This window comes from Vidua macroura, chromosome 1 (assembly GCF_024509145.1).
Source record: "Vidua macroura isolate BioBank_ID:100142 chromosome 1, ASM2450914v1, whole genome shotgun sequence".
Classification (NCBI taxonomy): Eukaryota; Metazoa; Chordata; class Aves; order Passeriformes; family Viduidae; genus Vidua; species Vidua macroura.
Window position 1 is genome coordinate 110,861,190 of NC_071571.1, and position 24,301 is coordinate 110,885,490.

General features: G+C 39.3%; 1 protein-coding gene across 6 annotated transcripts in view; it reads left to right on the forward strand.

The window, feature by feature from the left end:
• MEP1B (meprin A subunit beta) overlaps positions 1-20,925 on the forward strand; it is a 32,641-nt gene extending 11,716 nt beyond the window's left edge. For 2 of the 6 annotated variants that reach the window (XM_053977752.1, XM_053977761.1), the window contains exons 6-16: positions 820-892; positions 1,844-1,961; positions 5,901-6,079; positions 7,537-7,755; positions 10,826-10,978; positions 11,740-11,955; positions 14,847-15,314; positions 16,823-17,005; positions 17,455-17,722; positions 19,374-19,575; positions 20,543-20,925. In XM_053977752.1, the coding sequence (XP_053833727.1) occupies positions 820-892; positions 1,844-1,961; positions 5,901-6,079; positions 7,537-7,755; positions 10,826-10,978; positions 11,740-11,955; positions 14,847-15,314; positions 16,823-17,005; positions 17,455-17,722; positions 19,374-19,575; positions 20,543-20,560 (2,097 nt within the window). In that variant the 3' untranslated portion in view covers positions 20,561-20,925. Of the gene's footprint in view, positions 1-602; positions 692-819; positions 893-1,412; positions 1,479-1,843; positions 1,962-5,900; positions 6,080-7,536; positions 7,756-10,825; positions 10,979-11,739; positions 11,956-14,846; positions 15,315-16,822; positions 17,006-17,454; positions 17,723-19,373; positions 19,576-20,542 lie in introns of those variants that run through there. The other 4 variants (XM_053977770.1, XM_053977778.1, XM_053977796.1 and 1 more) reach the window with 4 other exon arrangements.
• The last annotated feature ends 3,376 nt before the right edge of the window (positions 20,926-24,301 follow it).

Here is a 24,301-nt window from a genome sequence, read left to right on the forward strand (position 1 = left end):
GTCAACAGCATTTGCAGAAACATTATCCAGCATGAGATCTCATCAGTGATTAGGTCAATATTATTAGCTTCTTGTTTCCTTTTTTACGTTGTCACTTTTAAGAGATTAGGCCGCACTGATCATCATCCAGGCAGGTTTAAAGAATAAAAAGAATTCTTTGTTTATCTGCATAATATTTATTTTGAGCCAGTTAAATTTACTGAGCAGCACTGCAAAACCTTCCTCTTTTAAGTAGATTGACTAAAACCGGTGAAAAATTTAGATCTCTAATACCACGTTTTTAGGCATCTGGCCAGCATGCTTATCTGATCAATGAAAAAAAATTACATTTACATCTTAAAAATATCTAGTAGGAAACCCCCAGAATGTCTTGCACTCTGAAAGTAGTCTGAAAATAGTGTTTTACTCTCCTTTTTGGGAGATATGCCAAATATGTCTTGAAGCAAGGACAGCACTTGCTAAAGGCACAGAAACAAATTTTGCATTATGAAAAATTACAAAACTATTAATCTCTGTACAGTTTTAAGGACTATATATCTTAAGGCTTCCCATAGGAGCAGAAGCTCTCGTGCACATGCATAAAAACGTGGGTAATTTCTACAGAGAAAATGCAGCAGAAGTTGGAGACACCAGTAGAAGGGCATGAAGGGATTTCAAACCCAAACCTCAGACCTCTGCATAATCTTTCAAGGTTTTTGAGCTCATTGTTTTCCTTTATGTCTTACTTGGAATTGTAGGTTTGCTTTAGTACTATTGTAGTCCTGATGCTGAATCCCTTTATACTGAGGACTGCATACTTGTTTTCTTTCTTGGGTACAGGAACGAAACTCCATCATTGGTGACAACTATCGATGGCCCCATGTTATCCCTTACGTCCTTGAGGACAGCCTGGGTACTGTATTGCCCTTCACCATGTCTGTATGTTGTGTTGATTGAACTGTTCAGCACAGGTTGATAAAGCTCCTGTGGTGTCCTTTCCTCAATCTAGAGCAGGCCATTTCCCACAGCAGGAGTGGGGCTGAGTGTGCACAAATGGGATTTATAATCATGGTATCAGAGCTGGCTCTCACCTCCTTTCTTGAATTATTACCCTGCTACGGCCCAGCAGATGCTTTTGGTTTTGAAATCTTGTGTCTGAGACATGAAACTCTACAAAGCTGAGGTGAAAAGAGGGCACTGAAGATATTTTTAAGGACAGGAAGTTTACCTGGCTATTTATATAATTTACAGCAGTGAGAGCAAAATGGCATTCTGACAGAGAGTTTGCAATGGCACATTGCTGAGTCCCCTAATGTGAGTCAGAGACACACCATAATTTGACTCCATCCTTTAAATCTTTGTGTCGAAACTATGCAAGTTGCTAGAGGAGATAACACAGATTGTCTGAATTTTTCAGATATAATCATTCAGATATAATCTGAAAAATTCAAGTCCTGGAGAAATTCAGTGAGGGATCTGTAGCCTGCATTCTTTATTAGGTAAAATATTAAGTCTTCATTTCCTATCTGTTTAATATTTGTTTACATAAATCTCAAAAAAATAAATGAAAGAATCTACAAAATTAAAACCCCCACACAGTATCCTTCTATATACTCATCATGTCATATTTGATACATAAGAACCAAAGAAAAATTAGAGAGAAGCAAAACAAGAGCAAGATACAGTGTTGCAATACCCTAATTTATGGGTTTTTTAGGTCCCCCCTTGGGTCTTAATCCAGCAAAAATCTGTTTATTTTGATCAGAGATTGCTGGAGCAAGAGCCACCCTTGGGACTTGCTCCATATGGATGATAGTGGAAATCTTTCAGTTCAATATTGACAAGAACACTGTTTGCTTTGCAGAAATGAATGCTAAGGGAGTCATCCTCAAGGCATTTGAACGGTATCGACTGAAAACCTGTATTGACTTCAAACCTTGGGAAGGGGAGAAGAATTACATATCTGTGTTCAAAGGAAGTGGGTAAGAGAAGCAATTCAAAGTAATTTTCTTTATGATTGCTTTCAGACTATTCTCATGGCCTAAAACTCATATATCTGGTCATAATTTTACATTTTTGTTGTCTCCATTTTCCCAGTCTTTTTTAAACTACTACAGTTTCCAAAAGAGGTATTACCCTAGTAGTAATGAACAATTTCTGCTGATATTTATTCTTGAATATAAGAAGAAATCAAGTCCTATAAGAGGTATTTTACTAGACGTGGTAAAAGATATCAGAAACAAAGCAATTATGTTCTTGACTGATCTTTGGATATATGGTGTATCACTTTCAGCTGGTCATTCCTAGTATACCTTGGCTTCTAGGGGAAAAGAAAAACCAAGGAGAAATATAATAGTTCTCACCGTGGGGCAATGAATTTGAATGTAACAATGGAATTGCACTTGAACAACACCACATAAGCATTCAGATAAAAGAGAAATATTTTAAATTTCTGTACAGCACTGAGATATTTTGCTGGTATTTTACTTTATTTACCTCTTTTGATGAATAGTCATGCTATTTCATCTTACATTTTGCAAAATAAGGCTCAAGTAAAGAAGTCAAAATTATCCAACTTCTTCCCTTCTAAGACATTCCCTGTCAAAACAGTGCAACAAGAACAAATATATTTTTCACTCTGTGCTGAACCATTTATCTTATAGAAAAGGAGAACAGGGAGAGCTTGATAGCCTGGTGAGGAAATTTACTTTCAGAAATTCATTTCCTGATATGAGAATGCATTCATAAATGGGAAAAGATTTTTTGATAATAAAAATGTTTCTCTTTCCCTTTGGCTTGTTCTGAGATATTTGTATCAGATAATTGTTTCAAAATTTCTTTGGTGTCTGGCTCTTTGTATTTGCTGCTGTTCATGCTGTACATATGACACTGAAATTCAGCTCTAAAAGATGTATAATTGGAGACTCAGGGAGCAATGCATTTCCTTGTGCTAATGACTCTGGCTTTTTGAGCTAAATGGAAAACTCATGTAGCTGAATTTTGTAATCCTTCATCCCCTAAAGTATGCATTGAATTTGCTAATAATTGTACCTGAAAAAGAACAACAATATTTAGCCTACGGCAAGTAGGAGGCCTCTGTGCAATGTTTCATTTATATGTCTATTAAAAATAGATGAGTCATGGTGATGAAGAAGATGAATCCTTCTAGCTGGATAACATATCTTGCCCTCACTGCCTGATGTGTGGCCTGCCCTGAAGTGTTTCCATCACCTTAGCTGACACATCCACAGCAGAAATTTTTAAAAGATTGGAGCTAAATGGTGCAGTCTCCTGAAAATGTCCATCCAGTTTCAGTGAGTCATCTTGGGTTGTACAAAGAAATCGGGACTGACCCTGAATGAACTGCTTTCATTTCAAGCCATTTCTTATTTCTGGTGTAATGGATGTAAGCTGGGTAAACCAACCCATTTTTGCTCTGTTGTTCCTAATATTTTGGAGCTTTTAAAATCAATTAGGACTCTTCTATCTGCTGACTAAAGACCTCAGCCCAGAGTGTACAGTGCAGAGAAGCACACAAAGTTCCTGGCAACATAAAATTTTACCACTTCAAGTAAAGGTTGATAAATCACATCTTTGCCTTTCTGATCTTAGCTTGCATCTATAAAAGAGAGGAATGTGGGGGGAACTTTTTTGTCAAAAGGATTTGAAGTAAGCCATATAGTCCTCATCTGGATTACCCTTTTGAATTCAAATGAAGCCAGCCACAAAAGAAGCCAGCTCTCTTTTGTTGTATTGACTGCCCTGTGTAAAAATACATTTGTAGTCTCTGGAGTATGTACAGAGTGTATCAAGGCCCTATACAAAGAGCCCTCTCCCTGTACACATTCTTCATCTATCATTAACCTTGGCTACTACTAATATTAACTTCTGCCTGTGTGCTGAGCAAAACACATGAGGTATGTAATTGTGAATTATAGAAATGCAGGGTAATCAGATGTGGCAAGATGTGACTGCAGAGTTTACAGAGGAGTCTGGAAACCTGCAATGGATGTGCCATTTCACCTTACTGTTCTCATGAAGAGCAGGATTCATTCAGCAGGAAAAACTAACATGGTGTGGTAGAATCAAATTATTAACAGACCAGGGAAGATGAACATAATCCCTAGTATTTCCACATGGAAAATGGGGTTTTCATGGAGCACTTCAGCTCTTTGCCACTGTTGCACATGGCAAAGGGAATCCATGCAGGAGTAGATTGACACAGATCCCTGGCTCTCCAGCTTGGTGCTGGTAAGTCAGAGTGTCTGTGAGCTGATATTGGTGATCTCTGATACTGTGGGAAGAAAATTAGTAGCAGGACATTAGTATAAAAATGTACCTGAAATAAGTGGCATCACTGCAACTGATGGTGTGTGTCTATTTACAACCCCAAAAGGGGGATGGTGGGATTAGTCAGAGCAAGTGCTTCCCTGTTCCTCCAGCCTCTGATAGCAATGCAGGAAGCATTGAGTCACAGGCAGTACAGCTCTCACACACCTGGGGAAAGCTGAGATTTTCCTCGCCTTTCTCCCTTCCAGAAGACACTGCTGACACAGGATTCTATGTGCCCATTGCTCTGGAGTGCCATGTTCCACTCACCTAACTTTATGCTCAGGGCAGGGTGGCACAGACCGTGTATTTGCTCCCTCTGTGGCTCTTGACTGACAGCGTTGTAGGCATTTGACAGACCAAAGGCAAGGGGCAGCTGCACCTACTGTCATTTGGATGTTACTTTTGCCAAGTGTCTTGGATGTGCCTGCTGTAGCCTGCTGTGCACTGTGCAGCAGCTGTGAAGCCAGGGGTAGCTTTGGTAGGAGGTGGACCCAGACCTGTGATGGACTTCTGCTCAACACAAGAATCACTATGAGGCCTTGTTCAAGGAAAGACCTTGTAATTATGGATGCTACATGTGCTCCTTAACAGGTCTCGTGTTGTGATTTTAATGAGTAATCAATAGGCAAGGTCTGTGTTGTTCTGTGGAAAATGAAATACTGGGGAATATGTTGCACTAATAAGTCACGGAGTTTGAAAGCACATGGTGTGTTTGTATTTTTAAATTTCTGGGGTGATAGGACTGCAAATCCTATGGCATATTTTGTGCCCGATTAATTTTATGTACTTCATTGGGTAAGTATTGATTTATTTGCTACATAAAATATCAATTTAAATGTAGCTCTCTGTGCCTGCTAGTTTGTGGACATGGGGTGCCATTTTATTGGCGTGTGCAGATAACTCACTAAATTCTTTCACCCTTTAATAAAAACTTGCATCACAGCTGCAGTTTTGCTCTTGGGAGTGTGTGAGAGCAGCAAGTGCTCTAGCATAGCAGCTCACAGACAGCCAGAAAGAAAAGAGCTTGTGAAAAGTACTGTCAAAACCATCAACCTGTCAGAAGGTAAACACAGCATGCAGAAGCACACCTTGCCTAGCAGCCACAGCCCCATGCAAAGTAAAAGCCAAAACAGTACAGAGAAAAGCAGGCAGAGGAGAGACTGTTCATGAACACGCTTCTCCTTATGAGAGGGACATGCTCAAAGTGTGCTCACAGTCACATATTGTGGTCTAGCTGAAAATTGTTCATTTGCAGTAACTTAATTGCTCTAAATTATGTGCCCACAACCTTTGATGTTCCAGAGTACTAAAGAAATCATCATCAGTTTTCTTTTGTCACAAATAGCTCAACATTTTTCTTCTAATAGAGCCAGAGACGAGGACCTTCTTGTTCATCAAAACAGAGCTAAGTGTGAGAGGAAGGGGTATGATAAAGAACAGATCAATGGAAAAGTGATCTCTGTAACAAAATGTGACGTCAATGCTCAGGTTAAAAATGTACCTATTGAATAGACTGGTTTTGAGGTTTGCATGGGCATGGGGATGGTGTGTATCTCACAGAGCCCTCTCTCATTTTATGTCAATGCCAGATGCTGGTCCTCAGTGGGAAACATGCAAATTGGCTTGCAGCAGCTCTCCATTGGAGCCAACTGTGACAGGACTGGGACAATCCAGCATGAATTCCTGCACGCCCTGGGATTCTGGCATGAGCAGTCTCGGTCTGACCGGGATGACTATGTGACCATCGTCTGGGACAGGATTCAGTCTGGTCAGTCACTCCTCTGCTTTTCCTCTCAAACTCTGGTTAGCGGTTTAGCTGTGGAACATCCCTTCCAGTCATCTTTTGGTGGTCATGCTATTCTCTAGCCTGGACTTACTTTTCAAAGCCAGTATATCAATAAATTAGATATAAAGGGACAACTACTTGAAACATAAATTCTCATTTGTTATTGCTGTTGTAATTGCTTTTGCCACAACAGTTTCCGAAGCTCTAATTAGAAATCTGAATCCTGTTATGCTACATGATGTACCACAGGGCAGCAGAAGAGGATAATTTTGTTTTTTTAAATGAATACTCTAAAAGCACACTTACTCTAGAAGCCCTTAATGAAATAAAAATAACTAACCCCCACCCCCTAGCCTGAAAAATCCAGCGTGACCAAAACCAGTAGAAAATCTCCAGTGAAAACACTGATCCTTCTCTTTCTGCCTGTCTGCTACACCTGATGCCAGCAGCAGAGCTGAGAGAACAGAGTGTGCAGAAGGCGGGCAGGCAGGAGAGACTTTTCAGGGTCTGTGTCACACCAGCAGTTAGTTTAGAAATGCAGCTTGTGAATTGTAAGTGTTGGTATGTTTGGCACAATCCTGAGAGATGGCACAGAATTCCTCAGGACTTTGCTCTGTCTCTGCCTCTTTAGCTTGTCATCGTCCTCTGTGACTTTCAGGCTGTTCAAAAACAAAGTTATATATGCAGACTTGATGTTTTCCTAACATAGATACACACAGAAGACTGAAAAACAGGATAATGATTAAATCTAATGCATTCTTATTTAGTCGTGATCAATAGTCAAGTGCATATGCAATTATATATTACAGAAAATTACTTAGACTCTGTTATTTGATTTCCATTACATTTTGCTGACTCTTTAGTGACAAGCTCCACTATTGTGAGACATTTGAAACTGCTGAAATTTTTTTACACTGACCAGAATAGTTACAGTATTTTGACTGATTTAAATTTTGACTCCCTATTGGGTAGTAAGCAACTCTTTTTTTTTGCTCATACTCCAGAATACATCTGTAAAGCTAAATTCTGGAAGTTTATCTGATGACAACTCTAAATTGTTTTTTGTTACCTAAAATGACTAGCAATTGAACATCAGAGACTACAGATTAGAAACAGTTGCAAATTGCAGTAATTTGAGTACTGAAACAGTCTCTCCACTCTTGGGTATCACAAGCCCATCAAAGTTTATAAGCAGTTCCACAGGAAATAGTTTTCTGGTAGCAAAAATTTTGCTTCATCCAACAGAAGTCATCAGCGGCTGTAAGAGGAAAGTAAATAGCCCTAGACTGGAAATAAAACTGTTTTACAGAGTCAGGACAAGTAAATTACTACAAAAAATATTTTGAGATGTGATGAATTCTCTGTCACTGCAAATCTTTACATTAAAATTTGATTCCCTTGATACACGGACAATCTTTCCTTTCAATTTTACCATTTAGGTAAAGGACATAATTTCAATAAATACAATGATAAAACATCAGACTTTCTGAATGTTCCCTATGACTACAATTCTGTGATGCACTACAGTAAGACTGCATTCAGGAATGGAACCGAGCCCACCATCATCACCAACATACCAGACTTCACTGATGTCATAGGACAGCGAATGGATTTCAGTGAGTACGACCTCCAGAAACTGAACCGGCTGTACAACTGCAGTAAGTTTCTCCATTTTTTTGATATTATTTGAAAGAATAATTTGAAAGAAATGAGGGTGATACATACATGCTGGACCCATCCAGACACAAGAGAGATACTAACATATTTAGAGAAGTGAATTGAGTTAAAAACACCAGAAATAATGGTACATCTAGAAATAACATCCCTCCTGCAGAAACACTGATGAGTAGCAGAGGTTTCTGTGCAATTTTATCTGACCTTTAGTTAAAAACCAGCTTCGCTCAGCAGCTGACTTTTGTTCATCCCTTGGGTGGCTGTTTAAAATGTGTGCTTCTGCACAAAGCCTTTTGTTTTTTCCCTGTATTATTCCACAGCTGATGCTCAGACGCTGCACAGAAATGAGCATCTTTGCTGTGGCTGCCATACCTATTCCACTTTCATGGAATCTGTGAGACAGATTCATGCCTATTCATATATACCCTATTCATGCAAATAGGGTAACAGATGCCATTCTGAATAAAACGCAAGCTTTCTGAATTTTCATGTTTAGCTTCAAACCTGGTCTCTTACAAAAGTGGTCAAAAGAGTGATTTTGCTGAAGTGGGGTTTATTTTGCAAAGCTGAATGAAAGTAAGAGACAGAGAAATCTAGATAAGTCCATTATCAAATTGGAATATAATTCTGTAATTGTTGCTGCATTCAATGTGCCCTGGCACTCAGAAGAAAACTTTTACAATATCCCATGTAGTGAGTCCTGGGTTACAAGTTTTTTACAAATATTTTAAGCCTTATTATACAGATTCCCTAAACAATTATCAGACTGGTTTATTAAAATGATACAGTTTTTTGAGTGGAAAATTCTGATGAAAATATTTTTATTAATGTAGGTCTAATTTGAACACACACATGCAGCCTTAGCTTCTAGCACTCACTATACAGTCAATTAGGCATTATAAAAGTGCTTACAGCTAAGGATGTCTTTCACAGGGGATGGGGTCCTTCTTCCTCTTCATTAATCTTATCTATTTTCCATCATTCTCGTGCATTAAGGAAATATTTCATGCCATTTTAACTTTATTCTTAACCCATAGGCACATTCCCTAAATGAAAAAAAGCCCCAGTCCTGCTAAAATCAGTGACAAAACTTCCACGACCTTCAGTGCAATCAGGACCTGCCCTGCTCCCCAGTCTATCTCTTGGCTTCATGTGATGTGTATAGTGTGGGTGATATTTGCAGAGACATGAATATTGTCAGATCACCCACCTGTGCCAGGGAGGATGGTGCTTCACAGCTCCCAGCCCTCATCCAGGCAAAAGATTACTTCATTTTGCTGAACATGATTTAAGGAAATGTTTAAGCTAAATTTCTGCTAGAGGCCCATGTGGACAGGGAATTGCATTAAAAATGTATATCTTCTTTCCTAAATTGAAGAAAATAACCCACAGCATAAGAAACACTGGCTGATAGTTTAGTGCTGCTTCAATCTGGAATTCATTGCTGTCTTTCAGGCTATATGATAAGAGTAGATTTTAGTCTGCTTTCCCCTTGGAGCATACTGCTTGACAGAACTGACCACGAGGTTTCCCTCAGCCTCTGGAAGTTAGGACTTGGCACTCATCCCCCCTGTATTTTCTTCCGAGTCCAGTCTTTAACTATATACCAAGCAAGGCTTTTGGTGCAGATGGAATTCACTCATTGCCCCTTCACCTGTTTCAGGAATGAATCTCAGAAACACATCATAATCTACTGAGTCTTGCTTTTCTGTCTTCCTGGCATTCAGGCCAACTCTCCATGCCAGCCAGCACTTTATACTTAAGGTCATTTGGTTACTTCCTTCCTGTTTGGCCAAATCAATTTCATGTTTTGTTTTGTATTTTGATTTCAAAGAGTTCTTTCACTTAATAATTCTCTATTTTTGCTTACCTTCTTTCTCCAGCAGTCACCATAACATATGCTGTGAAAGCCTTTTCTTAGTTTTTACAACATTGTACTGAACTGTATCTTAAAAAATATCTGTCATACACTTCTGACTACCTTGCAGCCTCTAGATGGTTTTTAGCTTTCTGTGAGGACAGCACAAAATATCTCAGCAGTAGAACTGATTTGGCAGCAGTTCATACTTAAGTGCTTCCCAGAGCTGCAGCTTAAGTGAAGCATTTGGTATGTTATTGAGGTTGAGTTTTGTGGTACTCAAGGTCTTTTTGTTATGCAATGAAATCTTTAAACCTTTGAGCCACAATATATTATACATAGTTTAAAAAGTATTTCATTAACTTAGCTGTTTTCAAATCATGGCTGGTATTACACATGAGCTCAGACATGGTACGATGGGAAACAAAAATATGAACAGGGATAAACCTGGACTGTGCTATCTCTCACCTATCCAGAGTAGGCTTTAGACAGAGAAAATATTTCATATGGTGTTCTCCCTTTCATATTTAACTGCAGTCTTCATTAATCTAATTTTTCACTTGTTACATGAAAGATATTGTAAAATTTATATGACAAGAAATATCCACTGGTCCCAAATATACCTTTGCCAATTTTTTTTTGTTTGTTTATTTATGTTTGTTCAGTTTTGTTTTGTGTTTTGGTTTTATTTTTTTTATTCAATGTTTGGACAATCAAGGTTTGTTTATTCCAGTCAAATAGCTTCTGCTCTTTTATATTTCAAAATAAGCACTCCAGCTGATACATTATTGAGTTTGTGTCAAAATCTGTGGCCATGTGTGGACTGGCCCAAAGAAAGTAGAACAAAGAATGGGAAGTCTCAGAATCTTTTGACTCTGATATGAAGGTGTGTGGATTGGGTTGAAATTAGTACTCCTTTAATAAAAAAAGGACATGATATGATAATTAGCAGATGCCCTCCTGTGTTTGCTGAGGGCCCAGAGTGTTCCTGATGACATCTTATTAATGTCAGTGTTAATCACCAAGTGTTTTGGGTTCCTGTATATTGTATGTATGAATGCTGATCATATTTGATGCCACTGATCACTTGGTGTTTGCATTTAGTCTTTCTCTGCTCATGGTTTTGGACCTTCAGAATTAAAATGTGTTAAGTAATAGAGATTCACCTTTTTTTTTTTTTTTTTTTAATGTCATAGCCTCTTCCCTAAGTTTCATGGACACATGCAGTTTTGAACTTGAAAATATATGTGGCATGATTCAAAGTTCAGATGATAACAGTGACTGGCAGCGTTTGTCTCAGGTTCCAGCTGGGCCAAATACTGATCACACTAATATGGGAGAATGCAAAGGTATGAGAAAAAAGCTCTTATCTTTCTGGGAGGCGTTTTCTGCAGAGGCATGCAGGGTTCCTCCAAGCTTGGCCTTGTTATCTGTTTATTTTTTGACAAACTACAGTTTATTTTTTAACTAAGCAGCATAAATCTACATACCTAGGGACATCATGTGTCTTTCTGACATCATGTGATTTTCTGCTTATTTCAGAGGATCGAATGTCCTTATCTCTTTTGATCAGTTTTTTTTTTTTTTTTATTTTAGTGTCACATCCTGTCATGAGAGTTATATAAAGCATTGAACCTGTGATACAGGCACACCAAATAGATTGCTGCTTTTCTGAATAATTGCTCAATAAGTCCTTGGACAGGAGTAGGATTTTGAAATGTGTATTATCAGAGCTGAGGTGAAAACTTAATTGACAATCAAGCTAGATGTATCTCAACCTATCAGAATGGCCCAAGAGTTCAGGAGTTTAAATCAGTCCTCCAGAGTGTCAACTGTGAGTTACTGGCACTGGGTAAAGAGTAAAAACCCACAGTTTGGGTACAATTTGCTAGAGATAATGAAATTAGGACAAAAGCTGCAAAGATAATAGTTCTTTTGGAAAAGGTGAACAATTAACAGTCCTCAGTTGGAGATTTGTAGAGGATCTCTCTAACTCTGACCTGACTGTATCTTTTGGAGTTACTACACTACAGCATTAAGAAACCCAGTACACCAGGAAAATTCTGTTTTTTCTCCCCTCTACCGCTCATTTCTCATTGACTTTTGGCAGATTCTGGCTACTTCATGCATTTTGACACCAGTGCTGGAGGAGAAGGTAGCACAGCTGTCCTGGAGAGCCGAATTCTGTATCCCAAGAGAGGTTTTCAGTGCTTACAATTCTATTTATATAACAGTGGTAATGAGAGTGACCAGCTGAATGTCTGGGTCAGGGAGTACACATCAGCCAATCCAAATGGCACTCTAAGATTCATCAAGGAGATAAAAGGTATGGAATAAAATTGCATTTTGTTTTAATCTATCCTCAGTATTTTTCAAAGTACTGGGGAAAATTATTGTAGCAAAGTCACTCATTTCCTAGTGCTGTTCTTTGGCTTCTTCTCCATCTATGTAATTGATTCGTTGCTGCTGAAATTATACCTGATGGATCCTCAGTCAGCTGCTTTCCTATAATATAATAAATTACCACAAATTTCAACTCTTGTATTATCAAGATAGTTTTCTCGCCAAACTAGCTAAAATTCCATGAGCAATCATTTTAACTGTTCTAAAATTGCTAGTATCAATAGCAGCTGATGAAGTCAGAATATTAGAGTAAATTACAATTAATAAGAAAGTATAATAAAGAAATGGAAAGCATAAGTTCCCTGGAATATTTAAGTTAAAAAAAGATAAATAAAATTTAAATTACTTAACTGAAAGGTATGAGCAACAGATCATGATTTGAGTTGTAGTTTGAAGAAGATTAAATTCTTGGTTTTAGGAGCCTGTGGCCTACAGAATGATCAGTTGAGGTCAGCTAATGGACAAGAGCTCTTTAAGCTAGAATTGCCAAAGTCACCTTGTGATTAAATTACTTACTCAAATACTTAACTATTATGTGGTCTCCATTTCACCTACACCAAGTTCAGAAGGATCTGAGCAAGTTCTTTTACTAAATAGGTATCATTTCTGTGTCTTTTTATCCCTTTAGGCTCAGCTGCTGACAGTGCCTGGTTTTTTTTCTTTTCTTCACCTCTATGGCTTCACCCTCTGTGCCCTCTGAGCTGACAGTCATCCTTAACGTAAGAGTTGCTAAGGCAGATGTAGACTTCGCATCAGTCTTAGCCCTCCAAACTCTTTCAAACCCTACTCTGATGCCAAGATTAATTTCTCCAGAGTGCAGCCTTCCTCACAAACACTCTTTTGTGTCTATTAGGCCCCATCTCCCATTCCTGCTTTCTCAAGTCCATAATTTCCTTTGAAGTCTCTGATCTCATAAGCGTGTCCAAAGAGGCAGCCTATTTTGACAATCTGTGGCAAAACTTTTAGGAATGGTTCAAGACTACTTTTCCCCCAAGCTGTTTCACTTCTCTCAAGTGAGAAGTTACCCTCACCAATGCAGTCAATAACGTGGAAGTAACAGTGACACTACAGCCCCTTCCATCCATGGTCTGACACCCTGGCTGAGCTGCTCATGGGTTTGCACTGAACGACGATGTTTGAGAGGCTCAGAGACAATCCCTGAACCCTTCCCACTGGTTTGTGGCAGCTGGGGATTTTTGAACTGCACATATTACATGCAAAAATACTTTAGCTTATGCAGTAGGCAATTTCATGGAAAACAGTAGGGTGCTTTTCTTCTTGTTTCTTGGTTAATTTTTTCCCTCCTAATTATAACAGTGATGAAAACTGTCAAGAAATTAAGACATATTTGAGATCCATTGTGTTGTGCTTTGGGTTGTTAGGAGAGTGATGCATGAGTTCTGTACCTGCTTTTTCAATAAATGCAGCTGCTCTTCTGTGCAGATGAACTAGCACATACTTTTAAAAAAGGGTGTTCTACTTTCATTGACCTCACAAGGCCCCTGTGCAGAGGTCTTTGCTTTTGTGTACACTGCTTTTGGAGTCAAGTGGAATTTGCTAGTACAGGCACTTTTGGATGTGGCATCAAACTTGCAGTAGGTTCTATTGCACAAAGTAGGTTTTGCAAATGATTGGCTTTAATTTGACCTTAGTACCATTAATCATGTGATGGGTGAACAGTGCTTCTGCATAGGCAAGCTTCCAACGAGCTATTTAAAAATACAAAACCAAATGAATGAACTAGTCTTGTAGTTCTAGGTTCCCAGAATCCTCTGGAGCATTTTTTGTTGAGCCACGTTGTTGTTAAGTTACTTGAATATAACTTGTTCTGAATTTTTTCTTTTTAACAATACAGATGAAACGCTTTTTGTGGATTTAATAATCACAACTCCTGGACTAATCTAATGAAATTTTATTTAAAAATGTAAAAGAAAAAGCAGTTTAAAACCCATCAACAAGTGCTATTATGCATATTAATTCTTGTTGTATTATGTTTTTATCTCTTTGTAGCAGTCCTGCAATGGTTTGCCCCTTCACCCCCCATTGTCTCCCAATGGTTCCACCCTGAGCTTTCCCACCCTTCCCCCAGCTCCAATTTCCCTGAAAATGCTCAGTCATTCCCCTGTCCCCTCCCTGGTACCTTGTCCATCACTCAGCTCCTAATCCCACTCTCCCAAAATGTTCCACCTTGGGCATTGAGTGAGTGGACAAGGGCCAGGGGTCCCTCCCTTAAACTTTCCCCATTGGTTTGTGTGTCTGTCTGTCCTTTTGCCTTCCACTCCCCCGAATTCCCCCATTGGGTGGTGGGCGTCCCTTCCCCCCTGTCACCGCCCCGGTACTTAAGATGATTGTGAGAGCCTCCAGGCCACTTTTGGCTGTCGGGACAATGGCATTATGAGTTCCCTGGAGCTTGCATTAAACCTGAGACTTTTTCCCTGGCCTTGAGTCGACTCCCTCATTCCCTCCTCGGACGCTGCCTCTCCTCCATACAAGGCAGACAGTGAAGCGCTCTGTCTTAGCCGCTCCCCGAATCTCCTCGAGAAACAGGGGAGTGTCCCCTGCTGCTGACCGTGCCTCAGCCGGGCAGGCGAAGCCAGGGAGCTTCAGGGTAGGCACGGCGGCAAATTCTGTTAAAATATTGTATTGAGCAAATATGATCTTGAACTGAAAAAGTAACATCTACAGAAGAAATATTCCATCACATCGGTGCCAGTGGAATTGAAAAATTCTTACACAGTGTTGGTATAGGGTCCACAGACCTGTGCAGTGTTTGACTGTGCTGCTGACTCAGAAATCTCTACCCTTGTTTTTCAGGTTCACCTGAGACCTACTGGCAGCTCCATCATGTTTCTTTGAATGTCACAAGTAAATTCCGGGTTGTGTTCCAAGGTGTGAGAGGAAGTGGCTTGTCAAATGGAGGCCTCTCCATTGATGACATCAACTTGTCAGAAACTCAGTGTCCCCACCATGTCTGGCATATCAGAAATTTCACACAGCTTCTCAACACAAGTCCAGCAGGGAAAGATGGGATAATATACAGCCCACCTTTTTACTCTAGTGAAGGATATGCTTTCCAGGTCAGCTTGTATGTAAATGGTACCATTGATAACCCATTTAATTTAGGAATATACTTGTCCTTGATTTCTGGAGCAAACGATGATCAGTTGAAATGGCCCTGTCCATGGCAACAAGGTACCATGATCCTGCTTGACCAACATCCTGATATTCGTCAGCAGATGTCAAACCAAAGAAGTGTAACAACAGACCCTCTGAAGTTATCAGGTTAGTTAAAATCAAACATGTAAAACACAACCAAAAGACAAGGGGTCACATCTCCTCTTTGTGTAAATTAATGCATATTTTTTAGCTTCTGGAATGTTTCATTTGTTTGCAGCTACAATAATGTTGATCCATGGACAAGAAAAAAATTAAACCTATAAGCAAGTTAAGCTGGGACTCTGGATTTCAAAGTTGCATTTGCATAAGAAACAGGTGGATGATCTATTCCTAAAGTTTCTTTCATATGCTCTGTGAGGATACATATATTTCTGTTTTAATGAGAATGGAAGTTTTCCAGAAGTCATGAAAATAAAAATACTGAAATAACAATACAGGTGGTTTATACCAGATAAAAATGAAGCAACTATCAAACAAATCCCAGCCCTCCTTGTCAAAGGTACAGTGATGTCAGCACAAGCCTCCAGATGGACAAAGTACTGATTCATATTATGTAATCTGTACTTGTTCAAGATGTGAGAAGATAAGGGCTATTGCCCACAATAACTTGGAAATGTGGCAGTTGAGGTAAAAAGTAACTCTGAGAAATGATAGGGATCTCTACAGAGAGAGATATAAAACACTCACATTCAGCATTGGATAAAGTTTGGATTTAAGCCATAATGACTTTCTTCTTTTTGACAAAAGAAATCATCTCTGCTGCTGAATTAGTTTTCTGGACTTTCAGACTAGAAAGGAAGGAAGGAAGGCACAAAACCATTCAATTCATATTATTATTTTAAAACCAGTATGTTTTACATTGCATTTTCTGTGACACTGGCTCTACATGAAAACAAAGTGGGTAGTCAAGAAAGACTTAATGTTCTCTCTATAAATGAAAGACGCACCACACCATGTCCTCCATAGGTGTTTGTAAAAGCACATTTTTCTTGTGCTTTCTGCTATTTCAGCCACAGTGCCCTTTTCCTTCTCTGACCCAGTATCTGTTTGCTCTCTGCTCCTTCTCCCTTGTTTATTCATATATTGCAAATAGTCCACGATTCCCAAGGGAAGCCTTGTAACACACATTTTTTTAACCAACCAGAGAGGTGTTGGAACAGGCAGATCTTTCTCCTTCTGTCAGATTCTTTCGTGGACAATCAGGCTCAGCTGTGAGCTTTAGAACAGGGTTTGATGGAGCAGGCATCAGTGATCTGTGATCATTTAGGTTGCTCAAATATCTTGTGCCCCACATCTACTGCAGGAGATGCTCTCTTTTGAGAAGCACTGCATTAACTCATATTATAGATGATTTATGTGCTACTTATCTTCTTGACCACCTCACTTTAACAAACTAAAAAGAAAATACAACAGATTTTCAACTAGCTCTCCAATAACCTCACCTCCAGCAGGTTCTTTTCTCAGTACCTCAGGCTAAACCAAATCATTGAAGATCTCCGTTGCCTTGTGCCTCTCATCAGTGGGGAATCTCAGACAATTGAGGTTTCTGCTGAGACACAAATCCAGAGCGGTCTCACATTCACATTCTTTTTATCTTATTTTTTTCCCCCCAGAATCCTCATCAAACTATATTTGGGATAGGCCAGATAAAGTAGGATCCAAAGCAACTTTTCCCAATGGAACTAAATACATGAGAGGCCCAGGAGTTGGAACAAGCACATTTTTAACTCATGAGAGACTTAGAAGCCGCAACTTTATCAAAGAAGATGGTATTTATATTCTTTTAACAATGGAAGGTATGTAAACACAGCTGATACTCTTTACAATGCAGCAAACAGTGTCAGATACCAAGTCACTAGTGCTGTAGTTATAAATACATGATGTACTTTGCACTTGAGCAGTATTTGAATTATGCCTGTGTCTAAAGTCAAATTGTATGTTTGAATAAATTTGTGAACAGGTACATACACAGTATAATTCCTTTATCTCATGTGAAGGTGTCTAAAACAATGCTAATCCTATGCAAATTATTTTGAATATATTAATTTGAATAAAATTATCTGTTTCTGAAAAAATTCTAGAGGACATTTCCAAAATACATCATGCTCCTGAAAGGCAAAAAACCCTGTTTATCCATTATACCTTTGGAGAGGCTTACTGCTCTTTGTTATTAGAAATTTTCATTAGAATAAGAAGAAAAAAAATGTGGAGCAAAGACCTTATTGTCTGTGGGTTCACCGTGCAGATATATCGCATCTCCTGTCAACTCAGCCGAGCACTCCAGCCCCTCTTGCTACGACTACAAGTGCCAGCACCACCAAACCTGGCCCTAGCCCTGCTGCCACCACCAAGCCCCCCAGTGGCACTGAGACCACCACCACTACATCCACCACCACCACCACAATGGGCAGCACCACCCAGCCCGGAGATCCAGAGGTTCCGGCTTTCTGCTCAGACAACCCCTGTGAAAACGACGGTGTCTGTGTCATGGTAAACAGAGCACCTGTGTGCAGGTAACTGCCTTTGTTCACTCTCAAATGCAGTTTTAGGATGAGTAATGAAAGTTTCTAACAAAATAAATCTTTGCTCCCAATGAAAGAAAAGACAGACTAGCTGATTAAGGCAAGTATTTGCAACTGCTCCTGTGAGACCAAATTTATGGCCAATTTGGGCAACAAAGCTCCTAACCTCAGCATTTGATCATTTTGAGGTACTCTGCTTGACTTTCCTGTAAATTATATTTTAAATGTGTTTATTATTTTCTGTAATGTATTACTCCAAGTCTTTGTAATTCCCTATAGCAAAATGTAGAAGAGTTGAATAAATGTAATTGAAAGAAAAGAGCATTTATAAAATTAGAGTAGATTTTCAATACTTATCATGTAGGAAGCAGTGTAGACATTATTTTAAAATTTGATTCAGACATATAATACAGTGCAAATTATGGCCATGAGTTACCAAAGTGTAGTCACTTACCTTTGAAACCAGCAGTGAAAGCTGAGGAATAAAAGATTGTTTGCCCTGCAAGAAGATTAATATCAACTTTTATTTAATTCTCTGTGGATGCATTTACGTAACCCACCTGCCTGATTAGCATTGTTCCAGCTCTCAAATAAGCTCTGAGACTGAAGACAGTAACCTTAGATGCTGTTCCAGGGCAGGTAGACTGGGGGAGTGCTGTGAGGAAAACATAAAGGCCAAGAGCCACAGGAGTCAGGATGACTCATTAAGTGTTATATATCCCCATTTAGAAACCTTTTAAAAAATAATTCTTGTACAACTCATCAGAAGCAGGTCACAAATATGAGTAAATGTCAAGAAGTTGTTCCAAGAAGATAAAAATAAAAAATATGCTCAATGCTATGCCTCATTTCAAAATTATGGAAAGAGAACATTTATTTTCTGACATATCTGGACTCTTTGAAGCTTTAGTGCCTTTGCAACCTACTTTCTGTCCTATAGAAATGTGTGACCAGTAGTCAGTTTCCACCCCAATTTTCTGTTGGGAAATGGGTGGGAATGTGATACATCTGTTCAAGCTGAATCACCTGGAGTCTCCCCAGTGCACTGCAAACAGACTTGTTTTCAGGGCTGTGGTAGTCCTGAATAAATGGCTTAGACAGGAGCTAGAAAATCAATACATAAGGAGTAACCAAGGTTAGAAAGATGGAGGTGAGTGTGCTGACTGTGGTGCTGGGTAAGGTGATGGAATCAAAGCCTGGAGGTTGTTTTCAGTCCTAAAACTGGATGGCTGGTGGGCTGTGAATTTCTTTTCTTACCTGCTTGTTGGGTGAGGGCAAAGACAGGTCTTACAAGTTCTTTAAATTTGAAAATTAAAAGAAGAGAGAAGCTCCATAGATCAGCTGCAACCAAGCATTAAGAGGTCAAGAAGATCAAGAAGACATTTAAGATTTCTGGTAAAGGCTCTATCTGAAGGCACAACCTGTGAAACATCAGGAAGCTGAAAGACACACATTTAGGTGTGTAAGGACAGTGGGCCACTCGGGCCACTCAAGACAACTTTAAAATAGATGTCCATTTTAAGATAACTTCATTATGCTTTAGGATATAGAAATTGCATCACAGATGTCATTTTTCTGAAGTAGACCTTTTCACACTTTTAATCTTTAAGCGATAGTACATGTTTGTTCTTTTGCTTTCTAGATGTCCAGCAGGTGACAACTGGTGGTACATGGGAGAAAAGTGTGAAAGGAAAGGCTCAACTCAAGAAAATATTGTAATAGCTGTTTCTTCAACCATAACTGTGTTTGTTGTAATGCTAATTGTCACCATCACAATTGCAGTGTGCCTTAAAAAGAAATACAAACAAAGAAAGGATAATAAGGAGAGTGTGACTCTAGAAGAAGTAAGTATCTTGCCTCTTTCAACAAATATACAGACACACACACACATATCTATATTCACTAAAAAGCAAACAATCAAATTAAGTAAGAAGTAAATGGGAAATTGTCACCTTTTTAAAGCCTAAAGACTACAGGTTAAGAATTAAAGAGCTCCTTTAAGTGGCACTAATTTATCAAACACCAAAACCCCACTTAATTAAAAACCTGTTCTCCTCTTCCACCCCTCTCCACTTTGCCCCAGTGACAGCCTACATTGAGTAGGATAGTGTGAACAAAGGAGTTCATTTTCAATTTTTAATTAAACCATATTTTCTGCTCAGTAAACTTGTATTTCATCTATTACTGCCTATTCTACTAAAGATCCCCCCCTAGATATGGTGCTAAAAAATGCATCCCAGGATGTCAAAACAAAAAGCAAATCTAAAAAATAATTTTCCACTTTCAAAGGCCATTTTTTATGCAAGGCATGAAGTAGCCATGAAAATATTGACTTAAGGAAAGGTTAAGAAGACATCAGGTTAAAACTGTCTAGATGACAGGATCAGAAATTCCATGTACTGGGTAGAAGCAGCATTTGGGCATGTTTTCACAGGAAATTTCATGCAGTCTGAGACACATGGACTCTAAATAGAGGCTTGTCTACTTAAAGGGCTTACTTAAGAGGCTTGTTGCAAGCGTGACATAGTATAGAGGGACTCACAGGGCACAGGAGAAATTTTGTAAACAAACTGAAGAGGAATATCCTTCCAGAACGCAGAGTTCCATTTTTAATTTTGTACTAATACTCTTTGTGTGATACCCCATTAAGTTGCAGTACTTCTGTGCAGTGTCAGATACTTGACACTGCTACTTTATGACTGTCCAATAAATAGTTTTGGTTTCTTTGCAAGTAATGCTCTTACATTATACACAAATTTCCTGTCCCTATACACTTTTAAGATGTGTGTTTGGTTTTTTTTCCTCACTTAGACTAAAACATCTTTCTGAAGGTAATGCAAACAAGCATCAAAGACACAAGATGAACATCACTGCAAAACCACAACTACGTCATCATTCTTTCTGTTCCTTTTATCTCAACCATCATGATAAAAGCTTGTAAAGTCTGGAAAATAATTCATCATCTGGATAAAACACTGTGCTAAAGTCAGTGGAGTGTCTGACAGTGCTGTGTATCATCATTCAATGGAGAAAAATGGAAATACATTGTATGGCATGGCTGCCTTGTCATTCAAGTCTACCTAAACATGAAAAAAACATGAAAATGGCATCCTGAATTTCAGTCAACACAGGAAAGTCTAAGTTTGCTATATTATCATTGCATAGTTATCTATAATAAAGGGGAGCTGGACCTAGCAGTTCTCAGTCCTGCTGCAGCTGTCAGTCAGTAGTGTGAGAGTTTGTGAAGTGTGGGAGCGTCTGGTTCATTATGCTATTTGGTTGTGATCTACTCACCATAAAAGAAATAAAAAGTAATGAGGAAAGTAATAAATGAATCTTACAGACACACATTAACGAGGAAGTCACAGCAGAGATAATAATGAGGATCCAGAATGCTTCAGCCACTGATTGATGGTCCATTAGAGGAACTACTCAGGCAGAACCCTCAAGAATGTCAACCTGAACAATTATTAACTACTAGGAAAGGGAAAATATGATTAACATTAGTGTTGTGGAAAAGTTGAGGCTGCTTGAGATGTAGGCTATCAGAAAAGGCTTGTAGATTTATGTAAAAATTACTACGGGGTGTTTAGAGGAAGGATCAAAAGATCCAAAGAAAAGTGGGGGAAAATGAGGTCAGAAACTGGAGAGACCCACCTGCGAAAGAAAGCCAGATGCCAGTGGCCAGAGGAGACCACAGGTCTTAGGGCGCATGGATCTAGGTACCAGCACATTGAGGGACTTGCACAGAAGGGTCTGTGTGCCAGGAACAGGAGGGACCGTGGGCCACAGGGCTTGTGGATCTAAAGACCAGCAACTGGAGGGACTGGTATGTGTCTTTTGTATGTGTCTTGAAAGGTCCAGGTGCCAGCAGCAGCTGGAGGGATCTGGTTGTGTGTTGGTGTGTAAGAGGTCTAAGTGCTGGCAGCTGGAGAAATTTCTGTGTTAAAATTCCTTCAGTGAATTTAATCCTCTGTCTGTGTGTGTATGTGTGTGTGAGTGTGTGTGTGTGCATAATTCACTAGCCAACTTCAAGCTGGACTAGCTGGTGAGTTGGAGGAAACATTTCCACATCTGGAGGACTCAAACATCACACTGCCCTATTTGCAAGCAGAAAGTGACTTGTATACTACTGCCAGAACTCCCAAGCATGGATATTTAACAAGTTTAGAGGCCACGCTAACACTTAAGGGGACTGTGCATGTTTGAGTGTGTTTCTGGATGTGGAGAATGAGGGCACACATTTTTTTAACCAGAGAACCAGCATTCTGATTTCCTGGAGGAGAGGAAGAGGACAGGGCTGTGTGCCCTTCTCTGAGTTTGGGTAGCATTATAGAGGGATTGTGCAGCCCGTGCTGCTCTGTGTGTGTGTGCAGCAGCCTGAACCACCAGCCACTTCAGGGACCCCTGTGTGTGTGTCAGTGTGTCTTGGACACAACCTTGGTGCCAGCCCAACCTGGGAGCAGCAGCCAAATACTTAGGACTGGGATGCAGAGATCACCTGGGACCACAGCTGGCTGGACATGTTGGCTAGGGAACTGGATCCTGGGTCTGGGAGATTCAGTGGCTTCCTTCAAGCCCTGACAAATAGAGCTACGATTCAGTAGGATTTAGAGAAATAAGTAAGCATGGAAATAAAAGGGCCAGAGGAAGCAAAAAGTCCCTCCCTGAGGACACTTAGCAGAGGGAGATGGCAGCCACCATGGGCACAAATCATCACATTTGTGGTGTTTTGCAGGGGGGCTGTGAGAGACAGGAGTGCCTGTAATGGAAATGTCAGGTCACACCAGATGGTTGGTAGACTGGTATGTGAATGTGTTCACATTTAAAGGTCAGCAGCTACTTTGATTGCCCGGGATGGGTGTTAATGGTTTTAACATTTGTCATGCAATTTACCCTAACTCTGGGCAAGAGCAGTTCAAATGGATGGAAATTTGATGAGGGAGCAAGTCTTCCTCTGAATGCTACTGCACAGCACAAAGCAACAAATGTGTATTCTTCTGTATCAACGCTATATATGTAGTCCTTCTCTGATTCATATTCTCTGAAATGTAGTTGTATTTAAAGCATTCATAGCTGGATTTATTAGCTTTTGTTGGAATCCAAAGATTCATGAAAACAGCCAGACAAAATTAACAAAGATTTGTCAGAGCTAACAAACATCCTGGATAGGAAAATACCCTACTATAGCTGTCTTAAAATAACTTTCCTATTTCCACATGTCTTCATCAGCAGTTTTCATGCAAATAATCCTCCAAATGCGCCTTCAATTAAGATATGCACATAGATTTACATGGAGTTAAGAAGACACAAATGAGACTGTTCATAAATTCAACCCTGGCTACAATCCTTAATATTATAAACCACAAGCATTTGATAATTTCAAATGTGAAGTACCAGATTTATGACAGTAGAGATAATTTATATTTTTAAAATCCAGATTACATGAGATACTTACCTGTACTTTCATCAGAAGAAGCATAAAACACAGAGCAGTATTACAATACAATTTCAATACATTGTGGAAGATACAAATTCCATAGGGAATATCCTGAAATGTTAAACTTTCATGGGAAAAAATCTTAAGCTTCTGCTTATTCATTTCAAACAGGAATGAATGAAGAGCATGATTTAAAACTGAATCTCCCAGTCAGTGAGTATGAACAATCCACTTCACTAGAGCCAAAAGAGAGCTTTTTTTAATGTCCTTAACTGACCTAAAAATACTCAAGAGGAGTAATTCTTTCCAATTTTACAATGCAGAATGAGATTCAATATTACACTTTATTGCTTATCACAAAAGTTATGTGACTAGCTCAAGTTCCTGAATAAATACATTTTTCTTAAAAAGCTCTAGCACAAATGATTTAATGATCTTAATTTTGGAGAGGTGTATTTTACACATTTACAGATACTACGGACACTTATCCCAGGTCAGATACTCTATTGTCTGGTCAGAGAGCTATACATGGGCATGCAGCCTGGGTGCTTACTTTATTTTCCTGGAGCAAATTTATTCACAGAAAGTTTTACTAAAAATCTTTACTATAAAGGTCTCTATAAAATCACTGAGATCCTAATGTGATAGTAAACACCACCAGTGTTCAATCTGCACCAATCCATTTATCTTTCCTGTCCTCACACTGTAGTGATTCAGGTTGATTTGCAACAAGGATTTACTCTGCCCACATGCCTGCTCAGGCACATTCCACTCTCTACACACCACGACTAGTGTGAAAACCCTATTACTGTGTTCTCACAATATGCAGTGCAGAGGTTTGGGCTGTGGACATTGACTCCTTGGGCTGCCTGCTCATTCAAGAGCATCTCTAGCAAAGACCCAGACCTAAGCGAATGTTTTCTTCTCTGCTCCTCTTTTTCTGGGCTCCAGACTTGCTGTAGAGCTGGACCCAGCAGAGTATGTGCACATTGTATCCAGAACTGTGTGCATGACTCATTCCCCATTGCTGAGTCTGTCAGGAGTCACAGCATGGGCTTAAAAATATACTAACTCCAACATTTAAGTCAGTGGCTCAGGTGTGGAATAATAAAGAAAGAAAAAAACCAAAA